The 23,267-nt window shown below is 37.0% G+C and overlaps 1 protein-coding gene across 4 annotated transcripts in view; it reads left to right on the forward strand.

Moving 5' to 3' along the window:
- The window catches only part of TBXAS1 (thromboxane A synthase 1), a 2,652,798-nt gene that overhangs the window by 985,801 nt on the left and 1,643,730 nt on the right, over nucleotides 1–23,267 (forward strand). For all 4 annotated transcript variants that reach the window (XM_044088177.1, XM_044088179.1, XM_044088178.1 and 1 more), the window contains one exon: nucleotides 7,189–7,241. In XM_044088177.1, coding sequence (XP_043944112.1) covers nucleotides 7,189–7,241 — 53 coding nt within the window. The remainder of the gene's footprint in view (nucleotides 1–7,188; nucleotides 7,242–23,267) is intronic.

Here is a 23,267-nt window from a genome sequence, read left to right on the forward strand (position 1 = left end):
CTAGAAAGACAGTAGTGTTTTTCTGCCTGACTCACAAGAGACTGTGGTCTCTTTTCAAGTTTTAATATGCAGTTAAAAGCAGAATACAAGTAAAACACAAGTTAAATAAAACAAATCACAGTATTCAAAATAGAAAAAGGCAATAAAGTAATACAACAAATAAAAAGCAAACTAACCTTTCCTTCATAGCAAAGTGTAGCAGAGTCTGGGTGAGCCTTTCTAGTAAAGCTCTGAAATGTTTTATTTTACCCCTTAAATAGAAGGTTTAGTTACTAGCTCCACCCCCTCAGTTCACAGATGATTAACCTTAACTGACCTGTTCTATTGACCTGTAGTAATTTCTGCCTGACTTACAAGAGACAGAGCTGTGGTCTCTTTTCAAGTTTTAATGTGCAGTTAAAAGCCGAATACAAGTAAAACACAAGGTAAATAAAACAAATCACAGTATTCAAAATAGAAAAAGGCAATAAAGTAATACAACAAATAAAAAGCAAACTAACCTTTCCCCCACAGAAAAGTGCAGCAGAGTCTGGTTGAGCCTTTCTAGTAAAGCTATGAAATGTTTTATTTTACCCCTTAAATAGAAGGTTTAGTTCCTAGCTCCACCCTCTCAGTTCACAGATGATTAACCTTAACTGACCTGTTCTATTGACCTGTACTAATTTCTGCCTGACTCACAAAAGACAGAACTGTGGTCTCTTTTCAAGTTTTAATATGCAGTTAAAAGCAGGATACAAGTAAAACACAAGGTAAATAAAACAAATCACAGTATTCAAAATAGAAAAAGGCAATAAAGTAATACAACAAATAAAAATCAAACTAACTTTTCCCTTACAGCAAAGTGTAGCAGAGTCTGGGTGAGCCTTTCTAGTAAAGTATTACTTTTCATAAGGAATTGTTATGGATAATCAATGCAGGATATCGTCCAGTGCAGCTGTGTTGTTGTTAGGGATGTAAAGGACAGTAATACATATTTGTTTATATTTGTGTATTTTTAGGAAAGTAAAAAAGCTCTGCTGAACTAAATTTTGGTATTGGTTTGTTGTAATACAACAAATAAAAAGCAAACTAACCTTTCCCTCACAGCAAAGTGTAGCAGAGTTTGGGTGAGCCTTTCTAGTAAAGTAGTACTTTTCTTATGGAATTGTTATGGATAGTTAATGTAGGATATCATCCAGTGTAGCTGTGTTGTTGTTAGGGATATAAAAGACAGTAATGCATATTTGTTTATATTTATGTATTTTTAGGAAAGTAAAAAAGCTCTGCTGAACTAAATTTTGGTGTTGATTTGTTGTAGGGGAAATGTGGTAGTTGCTGGGAAATATTAAAGCAATGCCACCACCTTTACTCTTTATATGGTCATTATGGATGACATTATAGCCATGAGGTATAATTTCAGCGTCGTTTGTGTTGGGTTTATGCGAGGTTTCATTTATAACTAGAATATCAAGCTTGTGCTGGGTAATGTAGGCATGTAGTTCAGTAGATTGATCTCTTATGTTTCTAACATCTATGGTGGCAAAAGTTTGATTATCAAGGTAGGGGGTTGACTGTTGTGGGTTTCACACCCTCAGGACTATTATTACAGAGAGAAGTCAGTTTATAGCCAGTACAGGGCAATTAACAAGGAAGCACAAAATAGGACAGGCTTTCAGAGATTGATAGATTGTTACCAAGTTAATGACCTGGGGGGAGGTGTCTTGGGGTCTTTATAAGCCTAGCCAAGTTTTCCCAAAAGAATAATGACATCTTGTATCCAAGTCGGACATTGAGTGCCAGACATTTATAAGCTACGTCTGTCCATAAGGAACATGGGTGCCAGGCCAGGTGTAAATTTCCTGTTCCCCATCCACTGGTCTAATTTGCACTTAAAATGAGTAATAGACAAACTCTGCTTCACATGGATTCACATGCCCTGACTGCAGAGTCTGGGAGGCTAGGGGTACTAAGCAACTTGCATTTACAGTGTAGTCTATTGGTTAAGGGAATGGATAGTGGCCACCTTAGTAAGTGGTCCTTGGAGGAATGTCAGAGCCACTTTCTAGCACAAGGTAGGCATGTATTTGACTAGTTAACATACACAGCAAGGCTGTTTGTGTTTTGCCATGCTTATATTGCACAATGATAGTATGCTCAATGAAAACTTTAGATAGCTGGGTCAGGGATGGACACATGGAACAAGGCTCTGAAAGGAAAGATAACAGTAAAATCTCTACTAAACAGTAATATAATACAGAAGCAATAAATTTAATACATATTCTTAGAGACTGAGGAAGGATCATGGTGACTTGAAGCAAGAGAATATAGTATGGAGCATTGTTAGAGTAGAGAGAAATGATAAGAATGTTTATGAAAGTAAGGTCAAAATAGGGTTAGCAGGAGGCATAGTGATAGAGAACCAAAGTAATACAGTGTATACAGCTGTATAGAGCAAATTATCAGAGTATAGCATTGTACTGATAAGCACAGTATAAAACCATCATGTAGTAAACATTCACTGGATTCACCAGTACATCAAAAGGGAGTTATATATACCGAAACACCAGCAAATGATATTACATACATACTTGTTAAAGGGCACAGGGTCAACATACATAAAGCATATAAGTAAAGTATGTAGTGGACTATCAAGGGCTTCAATCCGAGTCCAGGAAAACCAACCCTACCCAAGAAAACTACCCCTACACTGAAACTTTCATCTAGTACCAAGATAATATCATCATAAAACTTAAAAAGATTTGTTATGGTAGACTTGCTTGAGATAAAGTCTTGTTGGTGTAAATCAGGAGTAAATTCATGGTAATTAGAGTCTGTAAATAAGGAAAGTAAACATCTTTCAAAGCATTTACAGATTATAGATGTGAATCTAATTGATCTAGAATTTGTCTTAATTACCCTTTTTAAAAATGATAAATTGTTTGTAAAGCTTATGAACATGAGATTTAATGAATAATTTATTAATCATGTTATGTAATGTAGGACCAACAGCAGACTGAATATTAGTTAATAAGACAGCTAAAGTATTATCAGGTCCCACAGAGATTTTATTATACAATCTTTTCAAAGAAGATGTGACTAGGTTCATAGGTGTGTAAAAGGCTAACAACTACCAGGACCTCTTTAAGCCTAGCCATGTATCCTAAATCTCTAGTGAATTCTGGTACCCTTGGTAAGTGTAAGCAGGGGCTTGAGAAGATGAAACATTTACAAGCAAGGGCCTGGATGAACAGGTTGGGCTGCCTGTGTACGTTAGAGACAAAGACACCAAACCAGGGATGAATTTCCTGTTCCCCCATCCAATTGCCCAAGTTACATTTGAATTGACTTAGGAAAGAACTCTTCGTCACATGGATGGAGAGCCTGTTCCAGAGAGTGGGTGGTCTCAGGGACTCATACATGTCTGTCCATCAGGTCCTATTTCTATCACAAGCAAAATTTAAATCTTTAGAATGAGTAAATTTGGTGTTGTTTGTTTTGTGGATATGCAGTTTGTCCACCGGAGAGGGGTTTAACAATGCCTTGTATGTGAGGCATAGATTTCTCCTCAAAAGCCCATGGGAGACAGAATACAATGATAGGACTTTGAAGTGGTCTGCATAGGGCATGTTATTTATGCCCTGTATTCTTTTAGTGAGGAACCTCTGTGGACATTTCAGTTGTTGGTTGAACCTGATTAGGTAATTACCAAAGAGGCTATTATACTCAAATATAGTTCTGATGAATGCTAACTACAGTGAAACAATGATCTCCTTGGACTTAGATACCATACATTTGTTTGCCTTTATGCAGAGGTGATGATGGTTGTTAGTCAGTGGAATTTCGTGTTTCATAATAGGTATGATTCTAGCATTATCATGATCTAAAGTATGTCAGTTCTAGATGTTTCATTCCTTGCATTACAATAATAAACTGCTAAACATGTACTAAATATGCTGTTAGATGCCCCCCCACAAACACACACACACTAGATACCCCCTGAAACTTTATGTTGTCTTGTCCATAGCTACAGTGTTAGTATTTTACATGAGGAACTATCAAACGTGTCACCTGCAGTGGATAAAAGAGCAGTGGAATTTGTATCTCATCACTATGCAACCCTGTCAGACCATTACTCTCATAACTGCCTCAATTCAGTCTGTAGCTATACAATGACTGCAGCCAAGGAATGGACATGTGGTCAGTATTAGATCAGCAGTAATTGACAGGCTGTGTCAGCAAAAGTCCCCAGGTAGTCTTCACTGGAGAATTTTACTTTTCACTTACATTTATAAATATTTAACACCTTTATTAAATTATTAATTAAGACAAAGGCAAACACACATCATTGTAAAAGAAACCAAGCCATGTTAACATGTACACATTTATACAATTATCATCAATCCAGCATTACATAAGTTGATCAAGTCCTGCCTTCCTTTAAATCTCATTCCTCCTGAAAACATTTATTCTGCCTGTATTGTTCCCACAATTTCCATTTTTATGTGTTTTCTCCTACCCTTTTCTAAAGATCCTACTTCTAGTTCTTTTATCTCAGTTACTAAATTCAGTACTTCAAATACAATTGGTGTAGACTTTGATTTCCATTTTCTTGTAATGCTTTTCAGCAGCCACCAGAATTAAACTTAACAAGGCTTGAACCTGTCTAGGCAATTCAGATCCTGTATCCCAGCTCAAAAAAAAAAAATAATTTCCTTAGTTGCACCCATTTGCTCACTCAATATTTCTGACAGAGTACTCTGTAGGGACTTTTTAATGTCTGCCAACTCATTACACTCCCAAAACATAGTCTTTCTCATTACACCTCCAACGTCGGACATTTATCTGAGAAAAAAATCTTTGTAGTCTGCTTGGGATATAAAAATACCTATGCAAGCACTTGCAAGCAAAAATCCTGAATCTTCTAGACTTCGTTGCATATTTGGGAGCCATACGTATGCCCCCCCCCCCATTGTTTCCCTGTGAATTATCTTTCCAGTCTCTCTTCCCAATTTAACTCCTCTGATTGATTCCTGCAGTTATTGTGCAATATTTTATATGCCCTACTAATTATTAGCTTTGGATCTAGATTCATATAAAAGCTCTACAAGAGCAGGTCTTTCACTTAGGATTCCCTTATCCATTTCTTTTTGCCTGTACTCTGATATCAGTCCCTGATAGGGAAGGCAGTCTCCAACCTAGAGTCCAAATATCTTCTTGGCCTTTTTCCACTCTGTTACCTTTTCATCTATAATTATTTGCTCCCAATACCTTGGTTTCTTTTCCAATTTTCTCCAGTAAATTCCATCCGTTATCTATTATCTGTACCCCTAATTGCAGAATCCCCTTGTCCATTCTTGTGTTGGCTTAGTTCTTAGAATACTACTATATTATCTATGGCTGTTGTCATTCTTCTTAAGGAGCCCACTCTTTCCTTATTTCTTGAATTACCCTCCCCCCCCACTTCATCATGATCCCTTTCCACTTTGAATTATAGATTTCTGCTTGGGTAATGAATGTGAGTTTTAACTGTGTAGCTCTAAAATACCCCTTCAAATCATATAATCCTAAATCACCTTGTTCTATAGGAAGTATCAACTTATCCCACTTGACCCTCACCCTGTTCCTCTCCCAGATAAAATCCTTCAACTCTTTATTAATTACTATCCACAACGTTTCCACTGTTTGATAAAAATATGCCTGACATGTATATAAAACTAAAGGGACTAAAACATTTTCACTGTGTGCATATTGCTATCCATATCCATAAACAAGAGTTTCAATTTTCTCAGTTTTTGTACTACCTTTTGCTTAGTCTCTTTCCATATATCCTTAGCTACCACAACAAAACCCATTTTTACCCGTACTCCTAAATACTTTTTATTATGTCCTCATAAATGTGGGCATTAATCAATACATGTGTGGGTATATAATTCAAAGGTATAGCATTTATTTTGTCTTCATTAATTTTAGTTCCCAAAAGACTTGAAACTGTCTCCATAACACTGAGATGTCCTTTTCTGTTTTTTCAGGTACAAAATAATATTGTCTGCAAATAAAGCCAACTTTTCTTGATTACCATGCCAATTTTATCCTTGAATTTATGAGTCCCTACAACTTATCAGAGAGGCACCCTCCCACTTTGATTTTTGACTCAGATCTGTCATATATTCTTCTGATTAACCTTACTGTTGTATCAGGGAATGCAAGTGCTTCCATTACCCTACTCATAAAATCTCACCTTACTCTGTTGAATGCTTTTTCTATATCAAGACCCACCAAGAACAGCAATATTTTTTTACATACTGTTTCCTTCTGGTTCATAATTGTTCTATTAATCTTGTCAAATGTTTGCATCTCCTTCACAAAACCACATTGATTTATGCCTATCCAGCCTGGCAACACCTTTGTCATTCTTTTAGCTGTTGCACACATAAGTACTTTACAATCATGGTTTAAAATTGAAATGGGTCTATGTGAAGCTGAGTCTGATGGGTCTTTATCATTTTTAGGTATTACAGCCATCACAGCTCTTTTCCAAGATGTTGATGCTTGCCTTCCCTTCCTTTTAAAATACCATTAAGCAATGCCTTCCAGATGTTTATCACTTTCTTCCATACTAGATTCCAAACTTCAACAGGAATATCATCTATTCCCAGAGACTTTTCTGTATATTTATTATAGATCATTATTTTTATCTCATCTCCTCCTAGCTCAGCTACAGATATTTGTCAAATTATCGTCAATGGAAATTTGTTTGATGAACAAAGCTTACTCTGCTTCTAGCCACTGTCCTTTGGCCAAACATTATCACAATCATCAATCTTTGTATCCGAACATTAGTGACACAGCCTCTGTCTGCTTGGATTTGTCATACTTCACTGGCTTTCCAGACTTACTTAAACGGGTCTGGATCATGTCCAGTGACACACAACTAAGTAGAAGATGTGCCTATGCTGATTAACAGCATGACGACTGCAGGTTAATAAATAAAATAGAAAGCCAAAATGGTTTGACCTGTAATTGTTTTAATAACAGCTCCCTGCAGAAGTTGGAAAGACTTGCAAAGGATTGGTCCTAGAATCAGGATAATTTACAAAATGGATGTTACAGCCAGTTAAGAAAATGTGAATTAAAGCTCTTCCTAATGCTAAACTTGGAACATTTCTTAGTGATCACAGGTTCTAATTTATGTATTCTTTCTTTTTAAAGGGATTTTTGGATGGCCACCAGAAGCTGCTAAATGAATATGGGCGACTTTGTGGGTAAGAATGTTTTGTACTTGGTACTGCAGTGAATATGGAGATTTACGGCCTTCTCATATTTCTATGTTTTGCTTATCTGTTGTCTACAGTCATGCCCTCTATGTCCATGTCAGTGCAAAATAATCTATATTTATGTACTAAGTTAAGCAAATGAAGTTTGTATAGTTGTCAGGATGATTCCCATTCTTACTAGAACCACCTCTAGTCACACAACCATAGATCTTTGTTTTCTAGTTTTAAGGAATTAGCAACAAGGTCCTTGGCATTCAAGAGTTGTGGAAGTGCTGGTTGGTGCTACATTTAAACACATTTATGCTTAAAGGTATGTGATGGATTTTCTGCAGAAAGGGTGGTAGAGTAGAGTAATGTGATATAAAATGTGAGTGGCATCTCCTAGCCTGTTTCCAAAATTAGTATCATAATGGGAAGACCAGAGTGAAAAATAATGGAGGATATTGTACTGAGGGTTTACAGAAGTCTAGAGCATAGCAGGAAGGGGAGACATAGATGCAGAGGAGATAAAAATGATGCATTGCATCATATAAAGGCAGCAGTTGTATTACTTCAGCAATGTATTAAGAATTTTAGAAAGCCATGGCATCCTCATACTTAAAATATGCATGAATTACAGCTCCTGGTACACCAAGCATCCATTAATAACACCCTTGTGTAGAAGTGTAAGAAGTCCAAAACAGAAAATACTGATTGGAGTGGTGGGGTTGAAGGGAGGCATTTTTGAAAATGAAAACTATTACTGTGATTTCTGTTTGACTAGGTGAATACTAATGGTTTTCATTATTTTATAGGAAGTTTGTTAAAGAGAGTTGAGCACAACAATATTTCTCTGTTGATGTTTGAGAAGTTCTCTTGTATTACCACATGCATGATATGATGGGAGTAGGAGAACAGATGATAAAGAGAGATGGTGTTCATTTGTGCAAAGATTGTGAAAATTCCAACATTCCATGTAAAACCAAACAAATCAGCTTATAACATCAAAAAGGAATAGGGATCGGGGAGCATGGCCAAGATGTTGAACATCTAGCAGCATAAAGTTTTAGCTGTACTTCCTTTTAGTTTTCTGACAAGATTTTATTATTCAAACTTAATAAAAATTCATCTACAATTATAATTTGAGATTACTAAACAAGTTTAGAACAGTTTTTGAAAGAATTTTTTTTCTTATTTTTAATTTATATGCCTTTTAAATATGAATGACATGTCTTTTAAAACTAATTACTAATTGTAAGTTTGTTGTTTTATTGAAAGTGAAGTTTTAAATAGCTTGTATTATTTAACAGCTATATTTAGCTGTTCTTTTAAATGACATCTTTTAGTTAATAGTGTTGAGGTATTTAATGTATATATTTTCTATTAAGCTTATGTTAGGGAATCTAGCAATTATTTTATTTCATCTTTTAAAAGCAAAAGGAGACTGTAAAATACATTTATTACTAAAACTAAGCTTATTTACTTTACAAACGGCATAATGGTCTTTTTATTTAATTTGCGACTTGCCAAGCACAGTTACAAACTGTTTTTTAACCACAGCAACTTCTTTCAATCCCTTTTCCTACTCAGAACATGATTCTTCTTTTAAGAATACAGTTTTAAACAGCCCAAGCTTCACTTGATCATTGCAACTGCTTGGACTTTTTTAAGTAATGTTTCCTGGAGGAAGAAGTGCATCTTAAATTTTGACCTATCCATAAACAGAAATTGATTAGAATGTTCGGATGAGCAGCAAGGAAGATTAAACAAGCAAAGTGAAGCCCTGCAAGTATGATTTAAACTTTAAATAAGCATCACATGCTTTTTTTGCTATATTATTTTATTTATAAATTTGCCAAGAAATTAAATAATACATTTTTTCTAAACTATGAACTTCATCTTAAAAAAAGACTTTAAAGTTCCAACTTAAAAAAAAAACTTTAAAGTTCCAGTTTCTTTAACATAGCAGCAAGTATGTATAAATGCTTTGCAACTCTTTTAACTTAAATATAAGGAAAGTAATACTTTGGTTGTAAATGCTTTGCAACTCTTTTAACTTAAATATACTTTTAAACCCATATTAATTTCTGATTGCTCTTCTGTTATAACTTTATATGTGTTAAAGGTAGTAATTATATTTATTCTTTAAATGTGTGTTAATGTTTTTCTTGGTCTGATACTCTGCTTGTCTATTTTGATAGTATTTTTGATAAGAAGTTTTTCGATTATGTTAGATAATGATTAAAACATATGCAGTACATGTATTTTCTCATAGTTTCATTGCATTTTAATAATGATATTCTATTTAAAAGCATAAGGAAGTTTAACATTTTGACCTTCTAGTGGTTTAAGCTAAACTTAGTTATTAAACAAATACTTTATTACCACCTGAAAGTTTGGTGTGATTAGTATTATTTGTAAGTTGGCATAGTTTTAAAATGTCTAGTTCTTGGATTTTTATCATAACATATATGTTTGTGTAAGTAAATAAATTAGATATGTATAAAGAGTTGTGTATATGTTTGCATATATATATATATATATATATATATATATATATATATATATATATATATTTATCTGTGTGTGTATTTTAAAATATATTTTATTATAGTGCTTTTTGATATAATGATGCAATAAGACTTTTTAATACAGTTATAACAATTAGTAAAAACGACAGTATACAAGGTATTTTGAGATTAACGGAGGGATTTAAACACTATTTTGAAGATTTTCTGATGTATCTATTAGTAAACACTATAATTTTGATATTAATTTTATTTTAGAACTTTCTAGTCTTTGCTTAGTAATATTAAGCTATCATGGACTAGCTTGTTTTGTTACTATTTTCTTTTCTAATGTGGTTTGCCTTTTTATACTATTAGTTGTTAAGATTTTATTGTATGTTAGATGTGGACTTTTCTGGATTTTTGAGAAAATATGTTATTTTTATAAGGTTATTGATTTCAGTGTTTATTAGTTCGATGACTTTTTATGTTGAAAAAGGAAGTAATAGTATTTTTTAAATTGAGTATTTGTAAATGGAAAAGTTCACTTTTGTTTTGTTTTTTTCATTATACACTTTATATGATGTATATATTAAGTGGTAAGTGTGCTTTACTTAGTTGATTTATAATGTTAATTTATTAAAATCAGGAGGTAGTAGCAACCGATTAGTTTTTGGTAGTGAAATGGACCTATTGGTGAGTGGTTTGTATGATTATATCATCAAACCAGGATTTTTTTATTCCATGATAAGGGGTTTGAATGTGTTTAGAATTGATTTTTTGTTCTTAGTCTTAATATATCTGTCCATAACAAATATTATCAGTACTTGGTATTTATTGTTTGCACTAAACCTTTATACATTATTTTCTAAATATGTTATTTCTGAATGTCTGTTTGTAAATGTCTCTAATTAAATATTAATGACATTAATGATCCATTGAAGAGGGATAGTTTAAATAAATAAATAACTACTTGAAGTTACATAAATCTTACGTAATTTTCTTATAGGAAACACATCTGTCAAGTAAAGATGTAGATTGATTGTTGTTAAAAGACTATTCACTTCTAGTGGGCTCTCATTTTAAATTAAAAAGAAGAGGCACTGTTATACTTTGGAAAATTCATTATCTATTCCTAAAGTGATAAATACCTTTTCTGTTATGAATGGCATATTGGGATTGGTGGTATTAGAGATAAATAAAAAATGTTATACATTTGTGAGTACCTATTGGATACCTGGGATTGGAGCTAAAGTTGCTAAGAGATATCTAGATATTATAACAGTATATGCAAAAGGTGAAATGGTTATTGCAGGTGATTTTAATTGTATTTTATTTAATAAGGATACTTCTAAAGATAAAAGTCCCAGACTATCCTCAGCTGGTAAACATTTAAATAATTGTAATTACTCATTAAATATGATATATATATATATAATTTAAAATCGACAAACTCTCTTAGCTGTACACATTATTCATATAGATTTAGCATTCAGACTAACATTGACAAACTTTTCACTTCTAGTGCTTTATATACTAAAATTGAGGATGTGTTGATAATGTCATGTCCTTTATCTGACCATAATGTTATTACTTTTACTCTCACTTTAAAACCTAGTAATTTGATGTATTGCCAGAGAATTCCTGTATATGTAACAAAAATAAATGGTTTTAGAGAATGTTTTTTTTAACAAATTAAATCAATATATGGAATTTAGTAATAATGGCAAAGTTACAGAAGGCATTTTATAGGATACACTAAAAGTTTATTTATATGGCAAAATTAAAAACTGGTATTTATGTAAAAGGAGGCAGTGGGACAAAGAATTAAATGCTCTGCAATCTAATATAGATAAATTAAAATTAAATTTAAAACCTAACAATAAGGCTGCAAACTCTGAGTTAAAATTGTTTAATCAAAAATATCTTGAGACTCTTCAACATATAATTTCAATAAATTTGGAAAATTTTAACTACAGTCATATTCAGTAAACCCTAAAACTTTACACAGATTAGCATTTAGAGCTAAAAAATGAATATAAATCATATTAAAGAAATAGCATTTAAACAAGGAAATACAAAAAAAAAAGAAACTGATTTAAAAGACATATTAGAATGTTTTAGAAACTATTATGAAAAATTAAATAAGAGAATAACTTTTGGTAATAGTAGTGAAACTCATAGCTTTCTGAAAGATAATATACATTATAAGTTATTGTATTATATTGCTATAAACTGTTATGCACAGTTGTACTAAAACTGTCTGCCTTACAGGGCCTGATAAATAAGGTTTTTACTGCCATGCTGTTTGTAAAACTTTTTTAGCTAGTTTCAGTGTGTGAAAGGTATTAACTGGAAATGTTCTCCATTTGTTAAGCATCTGTTTGTTCTGATTTCCTGCCAAGGAGTGTATCATATAACTGATTTGTTTGTAGTTAAAAACATTCTCTAGAGTTCCATTGCTCCTTTATCTGTTTAAAGCTTTCATTTAGTGGCTCACTGCTGTTTTTGTGCTGTGATAAACATTTCTGTAATGTTTTCTGCCTAAAACAGTTTCCTGCCCTCCCTTCCTATTGCTGCCTTGTTCTTATACTTGGTGGCTTTGCATTTGCCCGTCCCTTCTGTAAATTTGATCTGGGACACTCCTCTTAGTGCCATTAGCTCATTCTACCTAATACAGAGAGAACATCTGAGAAGGCCAACCCACTTAGTTTCTTAATCTTGAATTATCTTCTGTTCCTCCTTTTTCCCTTTCCACTTTACTAAAAAAAAAAAAAAAGCACTTTGCTAGAATCTACCATTGCTAGAATCTCCTTGTGTTCTGACTGAGTGTGCTTCTCAAACAGCTGGAAATATAGAGCTGATAAGTATATTTTGGCACTTTTTAACTGTTCAGAGTTCTGTACTTTCTTAACTTTTGCTTGACTGAATTATTTATATATTTGCTGGCATTGTTTTCTGATACTCCATCTTGATTTTTTTTCCTAATTTACTGCCTTCTGCACTTGTTTTTAGTTATTTTTTTAAATTTAATTGCATTTATTTAAACTGCATTTGCTTTAATATTGCTACACACTCAAGTGTGCTAGCTTGCACTGCATTTGAACTGTTTTACTACTGTTTTAGCTGCTTTTCTATAAAAAAAGAAAACAAAAGTTCTAAGCTTGTTTCCTGCCTTTCCTGTAACTAGTTTAGTCCAGATACAGATTTGCTGTATCCAGGACTGTTTGTAAGCTTATGAGCCACCCCCCAGCCTTTCTTTGCTGGAGGGAAGCCTTCTAGCTTATCAGTGGGAGTGGCAAGCACTAGGTTATCTACCACAAGAGAAGTGGTTTCTGACCCAGAAATTGTAGTTTATTGGCTGTTTGGGCAGCTTTTCCATCCCTTTCAGCTTTCTGGTTTAAAAGCCCATGTTTGTGCTTGTTTCCAGCCTTTCCTGTAATTAGTCTAGTCCAGATACAGATTTGCTGTATCCAGGACTGTTTGTAAGCTTCTGAGCCCCCCAACTTTTCTGTGCTGGAGGGAAGTTTTCTAGCTTATCAGTGGGAGTGGTAAGCACTAGGTAGCTTATCTACCACAAGAGGAGTGGTTTTTGGCCTAGAAATTGCAGTTTATTGGCTGTTTGGGCAGTTTTTCCATCCCTTTCAACTTTCTGATGTAAAAGCCTACATTTACATGGGTTTGAGCTTGTTTAAGCTCCGCACTGCAGCGGCGAGCTGAGGCAGACTATTACTGGTGCCAGAAAGTTTGCTGTTAGTTTTCTCCCTTAGATCTTGCTAGTTCCTTCTCTCTTGCACTTCAAATAGCCTAATCACTTTGCACTTTAACAGGTTTTTGTAGCAATTATTGTAGCACACCTAAGTGCCATCAGCACTAGTCGTTCTTCACGGGAATAGCTCTAGTACATAGTAGTTATGACCACCCCTCCTGGCATGATTAAAGGGCAGTTCCTTGTGCTTTCTGCTATTAACCTGGTGCACTTGGGCATTCTGAGGCAGTGTAGCAACTGCCTCATGTACACAGACAACCCTCTACTCTTACCTCCCAACATTCAGACTTCTGAGAGATGCATTTATATCACCAAATTGGAAGCTATGCACTCTCCAGCCAAGACTGGACTAGCTGGTCAAGAGGAGAAGGTCAACACCTGCACCATACCATGTGGAACACATAGCCCTTCAGAACACTCACTATCACAACTCTCAAATAAAAACACAAACCACACACCCACCTTCGTGGAGGCTCTCAACAGAAATTTACCCAAACAGCAGAGACCTCCAAGACAGAAATGCACTCGACCACCACAACACAGCACAAACTGCAGGCCACATAGCTCACCTCTACAGTGTGCCCCTCAACTTAAGCCCCTAAGGCCAAACACCTTGCTCAATAGACTAATCATAGGTGACTCAGTAGTGAAGCACACAGATGTCTCACCCACTAGGTTGAATAAGGAGAAGGTAACAGTCAGCTGTCTATCAGATGCCAGAATCCAACACATAATACACGCACTCAGGTCACTCCACAACAAGTACAAGTATGACTCTGTCATTGTCCATGTGGGTGTGAATGACCTGAGACACACTTCCCTGGACTACATGAAAAGGGACATGGTGGAGTTGTTGGATTATGTGGCCCAGGCAGGTATGATACTAGCCCTGAGCAGTATCCTACCATCACCCAGAATGATACCACAGTACAAGCAAAAAAATGATTGACTTCAACAATTGGCTACATTTCTGGGGTCATTCTAAGGACATCCAATATCTGTCTGCTTGGGATGACATGACAGACAGACCTCGATGCTTTGCCAGAGATGGCCTGCATATGTCACCCCTGGGTTTCCGGGTACTGACTAAGGCTCTTGCCATCCCTACAGTGCCTTTTTTAGGTGGTGTTCCAAAGACCAAATTACCATCATAACAGCTATAAATAAATACAATCTGAGGTTCATGTTGCTCAAAGCTAGAAGTATAAGTGTCAAGATGCACTCGCTCGAAGCACTCCTCAAAATGGAATGGAGAACATCGGCATTTGTGTTGTAACAGAGACCTGGTTTAAAGTGGCAGAAAGTACCCCTGCTTTACAAGGCTATAACTCATTCTACACCTTTCAGCCTCGAAAAATGGACCAAAGATCCAAAGGTGGTGCTGTTTCCATATTCATAAAGAATATGCACACCTCCAGATTAGTATCTCAGCATAACGCATCTGAGTTACTTCAAGTACATCTAACATTGGGTAAGACAGCGATCCAGGTCATAGCCTGCTATAGGTCCCCAACCATGTCCCTAGACTCTCATTCCACATTCTTAAGCACCCTGGAATCTACCAAGGTCCACGCCAACACTTTCTTACTAGAGACTTCAACTACCCCTCCATCAACTTGGAAAACTACTCAAGCACCAATACACTGGCCCAACACTTCCTGGAATTCATCAGTTCCAATGCGCTGGACCAGCTCATTCTGATCCCCACTAGAGGAAGCAACATCCTTCGCCTGGTTGTTACTAACATAGGTGACCATTGCTCTACACCAATAATCAAGCCCTCCCTGATCAGATCCGACCATAAACTAATCACCGTGGAAATCCACATCTCACCCACACCCCCCACAAAGGTAAGCACTTTGAAAAACATCTCCTAAGCTGACTTTGGACTCCTAAAAACAGAGGTGGCTAACTTCACAGCATCCCTAGGCTATAACTCATTCCACACCTTTCAGCCTCGAAACATGAACCAAAGCTCCAAAGGCGGTGCTGTCTCCATATTCATAAAGAATATGCACACCTCCAGATTAGTATCCTAGCATAATGCATCTGAGATACTTCAGGTACATCTAACATTGGGTAATATGGCAGTCCAGGTCATAGCCTGCTGTAGGTCCCCAACCATGTCCCTAGACTCTCACTCCACATTCTTAAGCACCCTGGAATCTACCAAGGTCCAACCCAACACTTTCTTACTAGAGACTTCAACTACCCCTCCATCAACTGGGAAAACTACTCAAGCACCAATACACTGGACCAACACTTCCTGGAATTCATCAATTCCAATTCCCTGGACCAGCTCATTTTGACCTCCACTAGAGGAAGCAACATCCTTAACCTGTTTTTTACTAACGTGGGTGACCATTGCTCTACACCAATAGTCAATCCCTCCCTGATAAGATCAGACCATAAACTAATAACCATGGAAATTCACATCTGACCCACACCCACACAAAGGTAACCACTTTGAAAAACATCCCCTAAGCTGACTTTGGATTCCTAAAAATAGAGGTGGCTAACTTCACGGCATCCATGCCAGTGGAAAATAGCTACTGAATCATGCAGCAATGCACTGTATGAACATGTACACAAATGCATGGAATTAGCCATACCCCAACAGAACCAAGAAGCTCTCCTCCAAAAAAACTGAAGCAAATCTGGTTGTCCCCTGCCATTAATAAACTCTACAACAGAAGGAAGAAGCTGTTGCAGAAAAAAGTGAAGTCCCAAGACTGGAAAAACTCCCTTATTAGCCTCAACAAAAAGTTGAAATCCCTCATTAAATCCTTTAAACCAGCTATGAAGGCAGAATTGTAGCAGACACTAAAAACAATCACAAAGCCTTTTATAGCTATATCAAGAACCTCCATGGCAATACCCAGATGTACTCTGAGATACTGCACAATGGTACCTCCTATACTGAGCCAACAGATATTGCCAACATACTGGCCGACATATATATATCAATATAAAAGGCAGTAATGTACATAACCACTTATTCTCCCAGGAGTTTAGAAAGGATAGGGGTTGGTTGGTGGAGAGTTGAGGAAGAATGAAAATAGACAATACAGATGGAACATTATGGTGAGTACATAACTTCTTTATCTGATATTGGCAATTTTCATTTTATACCCAACTGCTGGGACAGCTACCTAAAATCCCGGGTGGGCTCAAGGAAGGATATTCCTGAGCACTGTTTAACTAAATGATGTTCTACCTCTGGAAACCAAATTCAGTTTGTAATGAGTAACTAAGTTATGGGGAGTGTCCCAAGTTGCTGTAGCACAAATATCATCTATGAACATTCTAGATTGAAAAACTGAGGAAGTTGCCATGGATCTAGTTGAATGGAGATGAACGGTTTTGGGAAGGTATGCCCAATTTATTGTAAATAAATGAAATACAATCAGTCAGCTATCTGGCTAGAGTTACTTTGGCAACTGGCTTTCCCAGTTTCACTTGTGCAAATGAGACAAACAATTGGTCAGATTTTCTGATGTATTTTGTTCTATTTAGGTGAAAATGTAATTGCCTGTGAACATCCAGTAAATGTAACTTGTATTTGCCCTTTTTAGCACATTTAGGAAAGAATACTGGCAAGTTAATGGACTGATTGATATTAGATTCTGATACCACCTTAGGAAGAAAGGATGCATTAGCTCATAAGGTAACTCTATCCTTGTGAAAATTAAAATATGGAGATTTTGAGGACAATGCTTGAATCTCAGAAACTTGTCTTGCAGAAGTAATGGCTACCAGAAAAAATGTCTTCCAAGAAAGGTATTTAAGCTCATACTTAACTGTTGGTTCGAAAGGAAAATGAGTAAGAGCTTGCAGTACCAGATTCAGGTCCCATGGGGGAGTAGGGTGTTTAAAAAGGTCTTAGAAGAAAAGTCCCTCTCAAAAAAGATTTGTAGAGCTTATGAGATGCAACCGTGGATCCCTCAAATCCAACATGCAAATTCTATATAGCTGCTAACTGAACTTTAACTGTTGAGGAGCTACCTCCTTCTTTAAAAAGTATAGCCAAAAATTCCAGGATGTTATGTATGTGAGCTGAAAAAGGATCATCATTCTTTTGGCGAGCCCAGTAAACAAACCTTTTTCATTTACTGGAGTAGAGCTTTCATGTAGAGGTTTTATGGGAAGATAAAAGTATGTTGGACAGGTGGACAGAGAATAGGTTGTTTGGTTATTAATGGAATTTGAGAAGCCAGGCCGCCAGCCTGAGATTTGTTAAGTCTGGATGAATCATGCCTGTCAGATGAGACAGAAGGTCTGGAGTCAAATCCAGAATTCAAGGTTGGTGAAGTAAACAAAGCCAAAGGAAGAGGAACCAAATCTGTCAAGGCCAGTAAGTAGCAATGAGGATGACTTTGCTCTTCAATATTGCAGCTTTCTGTAGGAATTTTGTAATCAACAGAATTGTTGGATAAGTGTAAAGTAGACCAGAGCCAATCGTGAAGGAGTGCATCCCTCGGCGAGTCCACCTGTGGGGGGATTACAGCAAAGTAGCTGCTGCATTTGTTGTTTAGGGCAAAGCAAAAAGATCACAGCAAGTCTGGCCCCACTGATGGAAAATTATTTCTGCTATGTTCTTGTTGCGAGACCACTCATGAGGTAGAAGAATGCACCTGCTCAGCTTGTCTGCTATCACGTTGGACTTCCCTGGAATGTGAATTGCTATGAGAAACCGGTTGAATGAGCTCACCCATTGCCACACTCTGAGTGCTTCTCGACACAAGGGGTAAGATTTGGTTCATTGCTATTTGTTGATGTGCCAAACTAATGACATATTGTCCATTTGAAGTGCAATAATACATGGGGAGAGCATTATAAAGGGCCTGCAACATTAAAATCACTGCTCTCTTCTCTATGACACTGATATGCCAGTTGGCCTCTTTGGGGGGTCAAATGCCTTGGACTGTTTTCCTTAGAAAATGCACTACCTCACCCCAACTGGGAAGTGTCTGTGGTCACTATGGCCTTGGGCTGAGGGGAATTAATGGATGACCTTGTAGAACCTGGTCTGATTGAATCCACCATTCAAGATCCCTTGCGGTTGACATGGGTTGTTAAAGTATTAACAGTTGTGTTGCTAGCATCCATTGAAGAATCCTCATGAAAAATCTACCTAAAGATACTAGTGCTGTAGCCACTGACATTGCTACTAGAACTTGCAGGATCAAGTGAGCTAAAATCCTGGTACTGCAGATTATTTTTCTGACCTGTGGCCTTATAGTCTGAACCCTTGAAAAAGGTAGTGAGGCTATCATTAACTTTCTGTTGAATACTGTACCAATAAACTCCAAATTTTGGGTCGGTTCCAGTTGAAACTTCTAGGAGTTTATGGTTATCTCCAGATGAGAACATGTCTGGAGAACCTGATCTCTTGCCTTTGTTAATTGATGCCTGGTTGGGGCAAGAGTGAGCCAGTCATCTAGATATGGAAACACCCAGAATCCTTGCAGTCTCAAGTGAGCTGTTACTACTGCCATACATTTGGTAAACACCCTGGGGCTGTGGTGAGACCAAAGGGCAGAACTCTGAAATGGTAATGACTGGCTCCCAGCTGGAAACGTAAATACCTTCTGGACTGCCTGTTCATCTTTATGCAACGACAGTACACATCCTGAAGGTCTATCAAGCACATCCAGTTGTCCTTTCCCAAAAAAGTGAAAATGGACTAAATCATGACAATGGACTAAATCGTGACTATCTGGAACTTGGTCCATTGGACTGAATTGTTCAAGATGATGAGATCCAAAATTAGCCTCCAGTCCCGTTTTCCTAGGCACTCAAAGGAATCTTGAGTAAGCTCCAGATTCTAACTGGACTGGTGGGACCTCTTGGATGACTCTTTTTTTCTAGCAGCTTTTGTACCTGACTTTCTGCTTGTTCCCTCATCAGCAATCTTTCTTGAAAATGGAGGAGGAAGGGAAAATTGTATTATATAACCTCTGTAAATAATCCTCTGCACCCTAGTACCTGTTGTTATTTCTAGTCAGGCTGTCTGGAGCAGGAATAGTTGATTCCAGATGAGGGCAACCGAGCCTCCTTTAAGGAGCACTGGATGGGCCTGTCAAAGAATGACTCTCTGGAACCTGGTTTTGTAGTCCACCTCTGCCAAGGGATATGGCAGCTGCCATTAGAGTTCCCCCCTCTACCCAAGGGAACTTCCTTCACGTTTATCCTGGAAAGGTCCCTGGAGCTTTTTGAACCACATATTTTGACCATCTTATTGATTCCTGGAAGAGGATCTTTGAAGTGTCAAAAATGTATGCCCATGGCAGACAGAGTCTTTTCATCCTTCTCACACCTGGATAATGTGTCTTTCACTTGCAGGCCAAATGAAGATGTGCCGTCAAAAGGAGCATTGACGAACAGACTTGAAGGGCTCCGCAAAGTCACATAAATGCATCCAGGCATGCCTACAGATGGAAATGCCTGAACCCGCTGCCCTTGAGGTTTCTTTGGCTACATACAAAAATGAGCCTCATGGACAAATTGGAAATAGAGTGCAGGGTAGCCAAATGAGAAGTAACAGATGGTTGTACTTCCTCAGAAACAGATCCTGCAAGGATATTTGAAAGCTCCTTAATCAAATCCCTCTGTAAACTTGTGAAATGTGCCAAATAATTTAGTCACCTTAAGGCGAAGGTTGCTGAAGCATAGACATGCTTTTCAAACCTGTCCATTGCCCAAGACTTCTTGGGGAATGAGCAGTGGAACTCTCCTCACCAAACTCCATTTTAGTGGCCACTGACATGAACAAGGCATCAACAGGAACTCCTTTTCCCCAAAATTGCTTGTCCTCCAATGGCACCATCATTTTGTCAAGTCTCTGAGGTAGAAGATCAGTTGTGTTGAGATCCTTCCATACTCATTGACAGATCAACTCAGTGAGCTCGTTGACAGATGGAGTCACCCAGGAGGTAGATGGGCCAGTACAGACTCCTCAGATGAAGGGTTGCTGAATGTCCAGCTACCTCTCTGCTTTAAGATTTCAAGGATGTTTCCAAATGAGACATCTTCAGGAGGTGACCCTGGAGACCCTTCACCATCATCAAAGTCTATATCTTCTGTGATAGACTTCTCTGGGGAGTCCAAGTTCTTCTTCTTGTACATCTTCTTCTTAGGGACCTTCTCAGTGAGATGCTGTAGGGAGGTATCATAAGAAGTTGGGATTCCTAGTTTGGAAAACTGGAGTTTCAGTACTGGCAGTCTCTGTGGAAATGATTATTGAGACTGTGAGATCAGAGATGTCAAGCCTGTAGACTGAGGATCCAAGAGGGTAGGAACTGTCTATGTAGCTGAGACAGAACATGCTGTCTCCATAGCCTTAAAGGCAGACCTCCCCAGACAGGGAGAGGACCTCAGATCCACAAAGGTAAGCTTCTGGACCATTGTCCCTCCCTGCACCGAGGGCAGTCCCCCCTGAGCTAGAAGCTGGAGCTGAGCTAATCCTTGCTGAGGCTCTGAGGCACAGAGTTGGCTCTGACAACTTTGGAGTCAACTCCAACACCTCAGATCTGGCAGGGAAGCCTTGACTCTGAGAGCTGTCAGAATTTGAGTGAACCAAAGTGCTCTGAGCAAACTTTGGATCACAGGATACAGTTATCCTCGGATCCAAGTCAGACCGAATTGAACAGCTGAGATCCAAGGACTCTGAGATGGTGGAATGAGTTAGAGGAGGAAATGGAAGACAGGGTATGCCAAAAATCAGATCTCCTGACCCGAAGAGGTAGGAGCCAAAGGGACACCCATCAAAGTTTGTGCTGAGAGAATTATTCTGTCCACTTTCTCCACATCTTCTTCTTTTAAGCTTCTGGAAGAGTGAGTAGAAAATACTGAAGAGGACCTAGGTCTCTCCAAAAAGGGAGAGGGAATCCTAGAGGGAACTGGATCCACTGAAGGGTAGTATTTAGTCCTTGGAAAGTAAACAATACTGGATAGAGTAGCTGTATCAATTGCCTTACACATTGGATGCTTCTGATCCAATGTTGAGGTCGAATCCAATGAATCAATATTTGTGAGCTTTGGATCCAAGATTGAAGTCAGGTCCTAAAAATCTGGTCTTTTTCCTGTTAGGATATGCAGGTAAGATCAGAAGGAGGTCTTTTTGTTGATTGCTCCAAAGCCTTAGAGGAAGAGGTAAAGGGCTCAGGGAAGGATATTTATATCTTTGAAGCTCCAGATAAAGTCTCTCAGAAAGAAGAAGGTAGAAGCCCTTTTAATATCAACTCATTTTTTCTCTCTTCTATGGCTCTAGGGTTAAACCCATGACAGATAGAGCAATCTTCTTGTAAATAGAGAGGACCCAGGCAATACACACATAAAGTATGGGCATCCGATAATGGAATCTTATCCCATACTTAAGACATTTTTTTAATCCAGCTGGACTCTTTTATTTCTCTACCATGGTAGGAACAACAGTGAAGAAAGAAATTAAGCAGAAAATTCAACAGTAGAAAATAAAGAAGTTTTTTTTATAAAAGTGATAGGAAAAGAGTTTAGCAGCAATGGTAATAAGTAAACTACACTGCATATAGAGAAAAAGGGAAAGAATATGTTCAATAGTATTTGAAGGTACAAAAAATGTATGGAAGGAAGAAAGAGGGATATTTTAAGTAGTATAAATGATAAGACAGTAGGTGATTAGGTAAGGGATTAAAGAATAAAAGGAATAGAAGAATTAGAAAGGTTTTGCTAGGAAAAATATAGAAAATTCATAATTTACAAACGTATCTGCTCAACAGTAATGGTCACCACGTCTTTTGCATACAGCAGCAAATGAGATCTGAGGTACTTGGGGTTGTAGCATTATGGGTAAGGGAGAAGCTTGAGAGTTTTTGGTTGCCACGAGCTTTAGCAACGGCCGAATCGGATCCGAGGGTTTGGATCTTAACCCATCAGTTGAGGAAAGAATGAAAATTGACAACATCATATCTAACTCTTTGATCTTATTTAATGCTCCAATCCCAGATTCTATCCCTACATTACAAGTGCCTCTTCTTTGTTTCATATTAGCTATAGCAAGGAAAGTTGTTACAAAAAATTGGAAATGCGAAACTACTCTGTATTTTACTGAATGTGTTTGGCTAAAAATGTTTGTAATAAAGAACTGTCAACCATAAAAATAGAAAACCCTAATGTTACACATCAGTAAAGGTCTTGGCTAAAATTGTGATTTGCTGATAAGTTTTTTTTTGCTCAATTTTTTTTTATTGAATTATTTCAAAAGTATTAGAATTTCGATTGTAAACATTTGTGCTATTTCAAACAGATAAATAAACTATATACATTATATACATAAGGCCTGAGTTAGAAATATTAGATATAACCATTTGAGTCAGATATTATATATGTTATGAGCTGAGATGTTTTCAATTTTCTTCTTTTAAATAGAGTCCGGGTTTGTTTCTAGTGTCTTAAAAAGAGTAAAGATCTTTCCCCAAGGACTGTTAGTCCATGGCTTAGGTGAAATTCTTAGTTCCTTTACCTTGACTTCCATTGTAGAAGTTTCTTTTAGTAATCCCAAGAATTCTTCAAATGATGGTTCTGAAGTGGATTTCCATTTCCTGGTTACGCATTTTCTAGCAACTGCTAGAATAGTCCATAACAGATATACATTTTTTTTATTCATTGTAGATTGTTCATTAACATTCAACAAAATTAGCGATTTAGATAAACCAAAAGAATCAGTAAATATGGCTTGGAGAAAAATACCAATATCTTCCCAATATTTTTTAAGTTTAC

This window comes from Protopterus annectens, chromosome 11.part0 (genome assembly GCF_019279795.1).
Source record: "Protopterus annectens isolate FY-2018-M chromosome 11.part0, PAN1.0, whole genome shotgun sequence".
Taxonomy (NCBI): domain Eukaryota; kingdom Metazoa; phylum Chordata; order Ceratodontiformes; family Protopteridae; genus Protopterus; species Protopterus annectens.